The sequence below is a fragment of the Lytechinus pictus genome, chromosome 9 (genome assembly GCF_037042905.1).
Source record: "Lytechinus pictus isolate F3 Inbred chromosome 9, Lp3.0, whole genome shotgun sequence".
Classification (NCBI taxonomy): domain Eukaryota; kingdom Metazoa; phylum Echinodermata; class Echinoidea; order Temnopleuroida; family Toxopneustidae; genus Lytechinus; species Lytechinus pictus.
In genome coordinates, this window is record NC_087253.1 from 11,701,481 (window position 1) to 11,715,668 (window position 14,188).

At 36.7% G+C, this 14,188-nt stretch overlaps 1 protein-coding gene across 1 annotated transcript; it reads left to right on the top strand.

Moving 5' to 3' along the window:
- On the top strand, positions 1-4,706 carry LOC129268288 (ras-related and estrogen-regulated growth inhibitor-like). Its single transcript, XM_054905858.2, has 3 exons — positions 1-67; positions 845-918; positions 1,496-4,706. The coding sequence occupies exons 2-3, from the start codon at positions 892-894 to the stop codon at positions 1,913-1,915; spliced, it is 447 nt and encodes a 148-aa protein (XP_054761833.2). The 5' UTR covers positions 1-67; positions 845-891; the 3' UTR covers positions 1,916-4,706.
- Positions 4,707-14,188: the final 9,482 nt, after the last annotated feature.

Sequence of the window (14,188 nt, forward strand, 5' to 3'; positions counted from 1 at the left end):
ATCTCCATAGCAACCATAGTGAGGTACCTGACCAAACGCTTTATTTGGGAGTACGATCCAACATTAGGTAATGCAAACGATTAGGTGTTTTTAGATCAATCATTTTATCTACCCTTTTCTCGCTTTCTTTCTTCCTTCTTTCTCCTCCTACCCCTCCTCTTACCCTTCCTCTTCCTCCTCCCACTCCCTTCTCCTCATTTCTCTTCCTCCTCCTGCTCATTCATCTTCCTCCTCCTCCATCCCCTTCTCCTCCACCTCTCCCTCCTTCCTCTTTTTCTCCTCCTCCCGCTCCTTCATCTTCCTCCTCCTCCATCCCTTCTCCTTCCTCTTCCTCCCGCTCTTTCCTCTTTCTCCTCCTCCTCCTTCCCCCCTCCGACCTCTACCTCCTTCTCTTCCTCCTCCCGCTCCTTCATCTTCCTCCTCCTCCCCCACCCTCTCCTCCCACCCCCTTCTCCTCCTCCCCCCTTCTCCTCCTCCCCCCTCTTTCTCCTCCCGCTCCTTCATCTTCCTCCTCTTCCTCCTCCCCCACTCCCCTCCTTCCACCCCCTTCTCCTACCACTCTCTCCTTCTCTTCCTCCTCCTCCCCCTCCTTCTTTCTCCTCCCTCTCCTTCATCTTCCTCCTCTTTCTTTACCTCATTCCTCCTCCTCCCGCTCCTTCATCTTCCTCCTCCTGCTTCCCCACCCCTTCTCCTCCTTCCTCTTCATTTCATCATAATCATTATTATTATTATTTCATTTTACTTTTGATAGTATTACATACATGTATAAACAATAATGAAAGTTGATACCTAGTTTTTATAGGCAGTTTACCATTTTTTCTTTCTCATCTACATCCACTAACAGAATTTATATACCGCCACCAAACGGCCGTTGATGATGAGCTGGTTTCCATGGAGATATTAGACACAGCGGGGCAGGTGAGTTTTATTTCATCTTTTTTTTTACCAGACTATGTGACCTTCATTGATAGAACCTTTTCTTTTTTAGGAAAATTATGTTACAGGTGTAATATGATTTGCAAATCAATAGAATATGAAATAGAGATGTAAAAAAAATGTGGTTCTCCAATTTTCTGACAAAGATTTTCCAGCTGTTCTTTGTCATTTGATGGGCATTTATTATATTTTTAATTCCCTGTACGCCGTGGAGCAAAAATCTCCCTTTTTTTAATGCAAGAATTACTATGTTACAGTGTAGATTTGATAAGTTCTCATTGAAAGATAGTTTCCCACAATTCATTCTCTGTGTTTGAAATAGAATATCACTTCAGGCCTGTGTCCTCTGCTCATAACTAGCAGGGGTAATATATCATGTATATAGTGTGACATTGAATAGGCAACTAGATAATCAGCGACCCATAAATCATGCATAAATGCTTCATTATTATTATTAGTAGTAGTAGTATTGTTATCATCGTCATCATAATTATATTATTATGTTTTTATACTTCATTAGTTTAAATTTTGTTCATTTTTTTATATTTCAAATCTACAGGAGATAGATAGCATACAGAGAGAGGGTCACGTGAGATGGGGCGACGGGTTTCTTGTAATCTATAGCATAACGGACCGGAAGAGCTTTGAAGACGTCGTCCAGATCAAAAACTTTCTCGACGAGATCAAAAAGGCGCGGAACGTTTCCGTCGTCATCGTCGCCAACAAGTGCGACCTCGATCACATGCGGGAGGTCAGCACGGAGGAAGGAGAGAAGATGGCACAGGACCTTGCGTGCGCGTTCTACGAGTCGTCCGCGTGCCGCGGAGACGAGAGCATACCCGAAGCCTTTCATGAACTGTACCGGGAAGTCAGGCGACGGCGAGCGATGGAAGGGAGCAAGTCACGAAGACGGAGCTCCATTCAACAAATGAAACAAGTTCTTAATAAAACATTAACAAAGATTAACAATAGACAATGATCATCGCGATACATCGAGATATTTCATAAAAGGATAATGTACTATTTTTGTCATCATTGTTATACGTTTCAGAGAACTTCACATCTTTCAGAAGTGGACAAAGTTCTTCGTGATCTCTGCTGTAAGTCCTGACTTAATGCTCAGTAGTCGTCATGGACACAAATATAACTATGAATCATGTGAGACAATGAATTGGTTATATAATCATCTTTTCAAGCATTGGTAAATGGCAAGGTCAATGAAGCGCAAAATGCCAATCGGATCAGAGACTTCAAACCACATACATCGCTTACAACCTAGGAAGCTTCTTCTTCCATGATTTAAGATGTACATTGACATGAGAATGAACAGAAAACATATCATTACTAAAGGAATGGGAGCTTTAGCAGCAATTCAACAGCAACATTTCACGGTTATTGCAGTTTCTTTCATGAAATATTTCATATGAGTTTAATTGCAGCAAAGCAATTATTATTATTGATTTTTTTGTAAACATATATTCATGACTTGGATAGTAGAACTTAGTTATTTCTACATCATGGGCAGTAACAAAAAAGTTTAAGTGACAAAAACACAATTGCCAGTGAACATGCATGTTGGTCATTATCTTGAATTATCATCAATGAACATCCAGTATCAACCAAGTACAACATTATTTGTAATTAATGATTTGGGGGGGGGGGGACATGGGTCCCTAGACAAACAATTATTTTCAAGGCTCTGACAGTGCTACATGTATTTCATCCAGAGATAGAATCCCCTTTATTGGCTAAAGTAGAAACAAAAAGTGACCTTTTCTAAGAAGTAAATAAGTAGAAGAGGCTTTCCCATAATCAGGATAATAACATGTTTCATTCTTGCCCTCACTATTGATTAGAATTTGCAAGACTGGCAGATTTGTTTGATTTGATTCATGAACAAGGCCTTCTCCCTTGGGGCCTGGTTCATAAATAATTACAACTATAGTAACTTTGCAACTATTGTAACTTCCATGGAAACCTTGATTCTGATTGGCTGTTGGGCCTGTTACCATGGTAGTTACTATAAAAGCAAAATTACCATTGTTACAACTCTTTATGAAACGGGCCTGAGAAAAAGACAAGAATCTAATGAAGGATTAAGCGTGGAAATAATCAATAGAAATTATTAATGAAGACAAGATTTCAAATGAAAATTGCTGTAAAGGTACTATTATCAGGCTATTATGATTTAGACTGCAGAAGAACGATGTCCAATGGAGGATTAAGTGTGGAAATAATAAAAAATAATACTAAATGATTAATAAAAAGACAAGATTTCACATGAACGGAAGTAGAATATATTATTCCAATTATTATTATTACGATCAGTGATGTTCTACAAGTTCAGTAAAACAGGTTTTTCGCAGTAGTCAATTCTGTCTTCCGTGCACGATTTTGCCCACCAACTTCCACCCTAATTTCATTCACATTTGTTGCATCCAAATAATTTCTGCGATTATGAAATTAATTACTGAAGTAACTATTTAAGGCAAAGCTCTGAAAGTAGATACAAAGGGGTTGATATTAACAATGTGTGCTGATATCAACTCCTAAAAAATAAATAAAGAGCAGACAACTAAACAATTCTATACCTAGTTATGCTCATTGGACAGTAAAATGAAAAAAAGAAGAATGACTGATACTAGTATCGGCACACCTTTCCACAATTCACCTAAACTCATCCCTCCCCCCTCAAATCCCTCTCTCTCTCTCTCCATCTATCTGTCTCTCTCTGCCTCTAACTCCCCTTCTCTCCCCCGCCCTCATGCTGGAAAGCAAAATTCACAGAAAATATCAAAAGAACAAAATGTTCATTATCTCTTCAGAATTATTTCAGCATGCAAAGAGTATAAAGTATGTCAATGTACTTGATTTGATGTTCAATGACATAATTCCTCTTACAGCTTCAAAATACGTTACTACATTAAAGGTCAAGTCCACCCCAGAAAATATTTGATTTGAATCGATAGAGAAAAATCACAGGAACATAACGCTGCAAATTTTATCGAAATCGGATATAAAATAAGAAAGTTATGACATTTTTAAGTTTCGCTTATTAAATGCACAACTCAGCGATATGCAAATGAGAAAGTCAATGATGTCCATCACTCACTATTTCTTTTGTTTTTTATTGTTTGAATAATACAATATTTCAATTTGTACAAATTTGACAATAAGGACAAACTTAATTTAACCATAAACTGTTAAAATAATGGTAATTCCACATGTTTAGGAAGAAATAAAACTTTGTTTCACTTGACAAGGAGGAGAAATTAGAATATTTCATATTTCATATAATAAAATACAAAAGAAATAGTGAGTGGGTGACGTCATCAGTCTGCCAATTTGCATACCGACCAGGATGTGCATATAACTGTTTTGTGAAATTAAGCGAAACTTTGAAATGTCATAACTTTCTTATTTTACATCCGATTTTGATGAAATTTTCAGTGTTATGCTTGTTGAATTTTTCTCTTTTCATTCAAATCAAGTTTTTGTTGGGGTGGACTTGTCCTTTAACTAAGCATTCTACATTAACTAAGCAATCTGTTGTATAGTGGTGGTGTGTCTATCAATTTTGTTCTACGTGTTTGAATAAACAAGTCCAAATAAATATAAACTGAAAGTCATTTTACTGTGAAATATTCTCTCATGAAATCAAATTGTAAATAATTATTTGTGTATTGATAAAGAGCTATGTTTTGAATGTGATAATTTTTTTTTTATAAAATGGGTACAAATGTTTAATAAATGATTTGTCTATAAAACCACAGCACTTTTCATGTTTGCTTTGTTTACTAAATTCATAACTACTTGCAGGGGCAGATTCAGCATTTTACAGGGAGGGGGCATTTTTGCTCAGAAAAGATTTGACAAGCCCCCTCCAAAAAAAAAAATGTCTTCAATAAATCCTAAATATGTAGCTCATTTATGTCAAGACAAATTTTAGGTTTATTTTCAATTGTTCTAATACCAATTCGTCCAATTACTAACTCATCGACTATCATTTGGTCTACCATCAGTTTATCCACTATCCACATGGTCTAATTTCATTTCTTCTACTCACCATTTCATTTTATATCCAGTTGTTCCAGTAGCCATTTAGTCCACATAAAATTTAGTCTAATTGGATTAAATGTTTATTGGGCGAAATGAATGAAAATATAATGGATATTAGACAAACTGGTTATGAGACGAATTGGTCATAGACGAACTGGTGATTAGACGAAGTGGCGATTTGACCAAATGGTTGTTGGAAGAAATGTTGATGGATGGAATGGCATTAGACCAAATGAAGGTAGACCATGTGATGGGTTGACTAGTTGGCAGTAGACGAAATGGCAATTTACCAAATTTGACATGAAAAAAATAAAAATTTGCACCAATATTTTTTTTATGACTGAAAACGGGGGAGCATGGGCCAAATGTGCCCCTGCCTGAATTTGCCACTGACTACTTGTACAGAATTGATGCTAGTTGGTTGGACTTCTGGGGAGTATTTCATGAAACAAATAGTCGGTGATTTTACCCTTACTATTGTTATAAGCTACTGAAATCCTTGCATCTGATTGGCTCAGAGCACATAAGGTGGTAAAATTCACTGACAAAACTTTTAATGAAAAGCTCCCCAGATTTTTAGAGCTCTGGATAATAGTTCACATCCACTTCTGAATGTTTCTTATGTGACAGTCACACCAACGAAACCGACTCCAGACCGATCAAATCTATTACGTTATTACCAATGACATACCATCGGTCGGTTTGGAGTCGGTTTCGGTTACAGTCACACCAACGAAACCGACTCCAGACCGATCAAATCTATTACGTTATTACCAATGACATACCATAAGTCGGTTTGGAGTCGGTTTCGGTTACAGTCACACCAACGAAACCGACTCCAGACCGATCAAATCTATTACGTTATTACCAATTAACATACCATCGATCGGTTTGGAGTAGGTTTCGGTTACAGTCACACCAACGAAACCGACTCCAGACCGATCAAATCTATTACGTTATTACCAATGACATGTCATCGGTCGGTTTGGAGTCGGTTTCGGTTACAGTCACACCAACGAAACCGACTCCAGACCGATCAAATCTATTACGTTATTACCAATGACATACCATCGGTCGGTTTGGAGTCGGTTTCGGTTACAGTCACACCAACGAAACCGACTCCAGACCGATCAAAGCTATTACGTTATTACCAATGACATACCATCGGTCAGTTTGGATTCGGTTTTGGTTACAGTCACACCAATGAAACCGACTCCAGACCGATCAAATCTATTACGTTATTACCAATGACATACCATAGGTCGGTTTGGAGTCAGTTTCGGTTACAGTCACACCAACGAAACCGACTCCAGACCGATCAAAGCTATTACGTTATTACCAATGACATGTCATCGGTCGGTTTGGAGTCGGTTTCGGTTACAGTCACACCAATGAAACCGACTCCAGACCGATCAAATCTATTACGTTATTACCAATGACATACCATCGGTCGGTTTGGAGTCAGTTTCGGTTACAGTCACACCAACGAAACCGACTCCAGACCGATCAAATCTATTACGTTATTACCAATGACATACCATAAGTCGGTTTGGAGTCGGTTTCGGTTACAGTCACACCAACGAAACCGACTCCAGACCGATCAAATCTATTACGTTATTACCAATGACATACCATCGATCGGTTTGGAGTCGGTTTCGGTTACAGTCACACCAACGAAACCGACTCCAGACCGATCAAATCTATTACGTTATTACCAATGACATACCATCGATCGGTTTGCAGTCGGTTTCGGTTACAGTCACACCAACGAAACCGACTCCAGACCGATCAAAGCTATTACGTTATTTCCAATGACATACCATCGGTCGGTTTGGAGTCGGTTTCGGTTACAGTCACACCAACGAAACCGACTCCAAACCGATCAAAGCTATTACGTTATTTCCAATGACATACCATAGGTCGGTTTGGAGTCAGTTTCGGTTACAGTCACAACAACAACACCGACTCCAAACCGACCGATGGTATGTCATTGGTAATAATGAAATAGCTTTGATCGGTCTGGAGTCGGTTTCATTGGTCTGACTGTATCATAAGAAACATTCAGAAATGGATGTGAACTACTCTCCAGAGCTCTAAAAATGAGTGGTAGATGGGAGCATTAAAATTGTCAGAGTTGGTGGCAAGAAGTCATCAACAGTAGCTTACCTGCTTAAAATCTTTCACAATGAGCAGAACTAGGAATCTAATATAAACCCACACTCTGAATACCTTCCAGATCACCCTATTTACTAAAGTATATTTTCTTTGCTATCTATAGGAATGCATCATCACTTTTTAAAACAATGTACGTTCTTTTTTACTATCATTTTCCCTGATTTATTTATGCCCATATTTAAATAATGAATCAAACAGACAAATATACTAAATGAAAATACAAAATTACTCTTCATCCAAATACAAAAATACACATTTAATGTGTCCTTACCTAGTACGATCATCTTACAAAAAGAGTAAAGAAAACAATCAAACATAAAATGTAATTAAATGAGCACATGAAACTGTGCAAGGAATGACAAGTGTAGGGGTAGGGGACAGTGCTAAAGCACCCCCCCCCCCATCTCCCGGATTTATACACCAATATCAATCTGTATATATAGTTTAATGATTGTGGTGTTGGGCTGCGAGAAATGGAAGACAAATTTCTTCATAATATTAATAGTAATTTTGACAACATTGCTAGCATCCCAAGAGACCAAAATCAAATAACAAATAAATATAAAAATTTGAATGACACTGTTGAATGTCTGTAACCTCACAAAATTCCAGTATCAAACGAATCTCAAATATTTCACTGTCATGATATAAACCTCAATTATAAACTTTTCATAGCCTCAAAACTACAGCTAAACATGATATCAGGGGTCTGCTGTACATTTTTCAACTTTGGCCAAACAGGCTAATGGCAATCCCATCAGAAGTTATTTTGTCAAATTATGCATTAATTCGCAATATTACATGCGACAATAAAGTAAAATTTTGATCAGCCACATTGGCTGACAGCTTCAAATTTTATCGATCATGTTGTGTCAAATCCTGTCAAATAACGTTGAATTGATTTGTTCTTTCAATGATAATATTTTAGCTCCTGCCATACATTTCAATAAGAGCTTCCCATTTTGGCACTTCATACGATTTTTAAAGTTTTGATTTCATGACCTCCCATGCAAACAGCTCCACCATGTGGAGCTTCCTAAAAATTACATAAAATACCATCTTCACAAATAAATTGAACATGATTTCATCTGTCCATTAAACATTTCAGTTCATTATTTGCTACATGTCCTTAAAATTAAAATATTTGAGATACAATCATACTTTGTAATAATATTGTCGAAAACATTGTGCATCCTATTCTTGCACTTCATAATCATTAATCAAGCCTCATTCAGATTCAATGTGACAAAGATCTGATCACTTTTCATACTGTTCCAATACTGTGGGAGCCAAATCATCCACATTTTATGCGTATGAACATGCATTATGCACTTTGGTCCACATTCTGAAGTCAGGTTTAACTAAGGCCGTGGTCTAACTCTGTGCTAAAATTATGGGAAGTCATAAGTGTAAAAATCTTGTTAACATTTTGTGTTTCTTATGTGTAATTTTCTCTTTCATCAGGATATAATGGCAAAGAAAACTGATTCAGTAATTATTCCCAGACAGTTATGAATGACCCGAGTAAGAGACGAGCTAATTAATCAAACCTGTAGTGTATCAGTTAAACCACAACTTTAGGAAAAGTTTAAATTAACCCCTGATTCAGAATACGGGCCTTCAAGTCTATAAAATTGTCTAAATTTGTGCTGGCAATCTCATGGCATCACAATGATTCCACTATGTCATCATAAACCATGATATATAAGTCAAAACAAAAATGATATAAAAGTATACAATAGGATGTCATGAGTCTGCCCATACATCCAGCACAACTTTCCACATTTTATTTTGTGCTAACTTTTCTAATGGACCACAATGATTGGTCACCTTGCAACAAAAAACTGCTCCGTAAGCCAGAAGACACTTTGGATGCTTTATATCCTACTGACTTTGTAGACAAAATGATCCTGTGCTTGGTGTCATAGCTTTGTTGCACAATATTGACTTTATACTAGATTCCCCAGTTATCCATTTTCCCAAAACACAAATTCAGACATACCCAGCTTCACTCGAGCTTCAGGTGTGAGGTTGCGGCCTTTGAGACTCTTGAGTTGCCCATCGCCCGAAATCTCTTTCTCATGCCTGTATCACAGCCTATCCCCATATATATTATACACAATGCCTGTGATGTCACATTAAATCACAGAAAATCTCATGCACAGCTGGGGCCCGTTTCATATAATTATTTTATAATAACAAATTTGCAATAACAGCTTAAAGCTACTGAAATCATTCAATTTGATTGGCTCATCAGAAACTGTTCCATTTTTTTTTATTAAAAAATGTTTTTATGAAACGGGCCATGGGTCTTTGAACTCAGAATCTCTGCAAATTCTGTGTTCTAAACACAAGATTCTGTGTTCTCTGTTAACATGTACAAAACAAGTTTATATGAAGATAGCGAAAATCTAAGAAAAGCCAAGTTTCTAATCAATATACACGCACTGCAGTATGCAGATAGCAGATTGCCAACATATCGTAAGCACTGTGAACAGCATGAACAATATGATTTGCAGACTTTTCCACTGATGCATCGTTTTTGTATTATAGGATTTCACTTCAATTTTCATGATTTTATCTGTATTTTTCATAATTCAATCTTAAGGGGCCTGAAAACATCAGTTTCGTGAAATTCTGTCAATTCCCTTTTTCTCCCTAAATTCTGTATTGTGGTTAACTGGGGACTCTTATCTTCAGGATTATTGTGCAATGTATGACCTCAAAAAACCTCTTTAGAATGAACAAACCCTGATTTACATACATGTTGATATCACCTATAAAAATGAATCTCATCTGACCTCATCTGTCTGTTTCTCCTTCTAATAGTTGATGATAGGCCTTCATACCGGCTTCCTGATACTGCCTCGCTACCTCGGCTGGATTAGAAGCCTATAAAAAGAAAGAAAAAAAGGAAATGTAATGGATGGCTTACACCAGAAATTATTGCAGATATAATAGTCAATTGAAAATAGGCAATTGGTGTATTTTATAATACATGGGTGCAAGGTGAACCCGTATTGTGATGTCACTCATAAGCATTAGGCCTAATCCTGAGAAATTAGGTGACAACAGTGCACTCAATACCACAATGTAGGGTTTGAAAATAAACACCTACTTGCAAAGAAGTAATAAAAATAAGTGGAATATAAGATGATCCTTCACATGGAAGTCAGATAGTATATGAGAGCCATTGATGATAAAATCAATTGTTAAAGGTCAAGTCTACCCCAGAAATGTGTTGATTTGAATCAATAGAGAAAAATGAAACAAGCAGAACACTTAAAATTTCATCAAAATCTGAAGTAAAATAAGAAAGTTATGACATTTTAAAGTTTTCCTTATTTTTCACAAAAATGGTTTTATGCACAACTCAGTGACATGCAAATGATAATGTCCCTCACTCACTATTTCTTGTTTTGATATTGTTTGAATTATACAAATTTGACTGAACCATAATGTTTAAAACAATGGTAATTCCACACATTCTGGAAGGAATAAAAGTTTCTTTCACACGACAGTGAGAATATTTCATATAATAAAATACGAAAGAAATAGGGAGTGGGTGACGTCATCAGTCACCTCATTTTGCATACAGACCACCGTCTTACAAAGACTTGCGATTGATCCAATTAATCGCAACTATGGAAAGTCAGCAAAGTCAATATCTAAAATGCATGTTTGCTCTAAATTTTCTCTTGATATGAAAGTATATCCATAAATTCATTGATTTATTGACAGTTCGGTGTGTTTTCCTTTGTTTACAAAGGATATTTTGCACATTTCCTTTTGAAAAAATTATGACACTGATGGATTTCCATAGAGAAACGATTGATCAATTCAATCAGTACTCTATTAAAATCCATCAGTGTCATAATTTTTTCGAAAGGAAATTTGCACAATGTCCTTTGTAAACAAAGAGAAGCACAGTGAATTTTCAAGAAAACGAAGAATGCATGAATAAATCATGATTAGAAAATATTTTGAACAAACATGCATAATAGATGTTGATGTTGCTGGCCGTCCATAGTTGCGATTGATCAGGGCCCCGTCTTACAAAGAGTTACGATTGATCCAATCAATCGTAACTCTATGGAAATCCATCACTGCCATAATTTTTTCTATAGGAAATTGGCATATTGTCCTTTGTAAACGAAGAGAAGCACAGTGAATAAAAAAACAAAAAACAATGAATGTATGAGTATACGTCATAGTTAGAAAATATTTTGAACAAACATATGCATAATACATGTTGATATTGCGGGCCATCCATAGTTGCGATTGATCGGATCAATCGTAACTCTTTGCAAGACGGGGCCCAGATCAATCGCAACTCTTTGTAAGACGGGCCACAGGATGTGCATATAACTTATTTTGTGAAATTAAGCGAAATTTTTAAATGTCGTAACTTTTATATATTACATCGATTTTGATGAAATTACATTGTTATGCTTGATGGATTTTTCTCTTTTTATTTAAAACAATTTTTTGTTGGAGTGGAATTGTCCTTTAAATATGGTTTATGAAGCTAATTATTTTGCTATCACCTTCTAAAAGCTTGGTTGACATATGTACACCTTTGTGATACATGCCATTATCTCTACGATAAGTTTTATTCTTACCTGGTATATGCCTCGTCCAACAATGATAATATCACTCTTCCTGTTAGTGATGACCTCCGCGGGGGTCAAGTACTGCTGACCTAGGTTGTCCTTCCCTTCAGAAAGCTTTACACCTTATAAAACAAGAATATCATGGCAACACTTCATAAATCATTTACAAAAAATAAATTTCATTACTCCTAGCTGTGACCAATGCAATATACGTAGTGAATGGCTTTAGCTGTGCCCATCATGCTTTCTGAGGTAGACTTAAGCTTGCAAAATGAGTTTTAAGGTACTTTGGACATATTATATTGGGTATGCAAACTTTTATCAAATTGGGAAAGTTGGTGAATCTAGTTCCAAAAACAAGATTCAGTTTCTCTAGCTTTGACCACGTCAGATTTGTTAAGACTGACAATGGCATAGTCCTAATTTCATGATAAAAGAGCTTGCCTGGAAGAAACTTGTTGAGAAGAATAGCAGGGCCCCGTCTTACAAAGAGTTGTGATTGATCCAATCAATTGCAACTATGGAAAGCCAGCAAAGTCAACATCTAAAATTACATGTTTGTTCAAAAATATTTTCTAGAAATGATGTATATTCATACATTCACTGTTTTCTTGACAATTCACTCTGCTTCTTTTTGTTTTCAAAGGACATTGAGCAAATTTCCTAAAGAAAAATTATGGCATTGGTGGATTTCCATATACTTGAGGTTGATCGGATCAATCGTAACTCTTTGTAAGACGAGGCCCTGGTCTCAGCATCTTCTTCAACACATGGATGCTATCATAAGTTAATCTGTGATTGCTGCGCAACCACAGTTATCATGGCATACTTTAAGACAAGTTTTTTTTTCTTCAAGTTTTGCACATAATTTGGAAACAAGTTGCACACTATAGAACTTCAAATTCCAATCAATTGTAAAGTCGTGCACAACTTTATAATCAATTTTATGAAACAACCCCCCTAATCTACCAAGCGCACTCACCTGGTGTCATGTGGATGAACGTTGGGTCTGGGGTGAGCGATGACGTCGAGATGAAACCGATGACGAAGTCACTGTTCTCTTCAGCCATCTTCACGGTTGCTATGGTGATAAAAGAATGAATGAAAATGGTTGAGGAGATTTTGCAAAGAAGCAGGATTCAGTATCTTAATGACATTGTCAACGAACTGAACATAACAAATCTTAACATATCTTCTCCATTATCTCTAAAGATGTTGTTGGTCTTTTTATACCCCTTTCATAAACCCAATAAAACACAATTATGCGGCTAATAGCAGCATAATTTGGTCGTAAAATCAGAGGAGGACAAGAGTTATCCGCATTATTCTGATGCTGCTATTATCCGCATAATAGCGGCATCGGGACAAGATTTTGAGTTTATGAACGTATTTCCAAATAATGCGGATAATTGCCATGGTGCGGTCACAAGGTCACCCTTTTCCAACACAACCGCATTGGAGGGGGCGTGTCCAGTTGTCATGACGATTATCCGCCTTTTTCAGGACGGGCGCTCGTAAAAATAATTTATGGAGTTTGTGAACGCAATTTTTATTGAATTATCCGCATTACTCTTAGGCGGCTAATTGGAGGATATGTTTTATTGGGTTTATGAAAGGGGTATTAGACACTACCACCAACACCTTGTAAAATCAGGGTTCCCACAGAAATTTGAAAACAGATTTCCATGACTTTTCCATGACTAAATTGCTGCTTTCCATGACTTCCTGTGACGTCCTGAGAGTTATGTAGAATTTGGGATGTCACAAAACTGGGAAAATGGATATCATGAACACCAATTATAATAGCAGAGTACGATCAAAGAGTATGAGAGTTTCGAGACACGACAAACTGGAAACCTGCATTTGCCAAGAGGTAAATGCCATTCCACGACTTTTCACAAATTCCCTGACTTTCCATGACCACAAATTTTTCCAGGATTTTCCATGACTGTGGGAACCCTGAAAATGGAAACTATGATGCAGACATTCATCACCTAGCACCCTCCTTCTGTTTTAACTAGAGTTAGTATTTATGCAACTTCATAAATGTCTGGCTTCTTTTACTTGCACACGTACACTGTTACCATTACTTCCACCCTGAATAGCTATGATAAGAGCTTTTCAGGTGGAGCAAATTCAAGATTCAAGAATATATGTTGTGCAGGAAATAATTTTCCTGGTTTCATATCACAGTTTTCTCCACATTTTCTTATGTAGTGGTGTAAAGAACATGGTTAAATTCTTTTCTCTTTTTACCAGAACAGGTAATGAAATTTGTATTATTATTAAGTATTAAGTATCATTGTTAAGTATTATTATTCCCTGTTGGGTCAAATATAATGCCACTGAGATATCTTGATGAATGAAGGAAACAAGCTGCAAAAACAAGTTAAAAAAAATCAATT

What these genes read in the sequence shown, in the direction of transcription:
- LOC129268288 (XM_054905858.2), top strand. Translation starts at nt 892, where the DNA reads ATGGAGATATTAGACACAGCGGGGCAG. An exon ending in TATTAGACACAGCGGGGCAG is followed by an intron (nt 919 to 1,495) that starts GTGAGTTTTATT and finishes TCAAATCTACAG; the next exon opens with GAGATAGATAGCATACAGAG.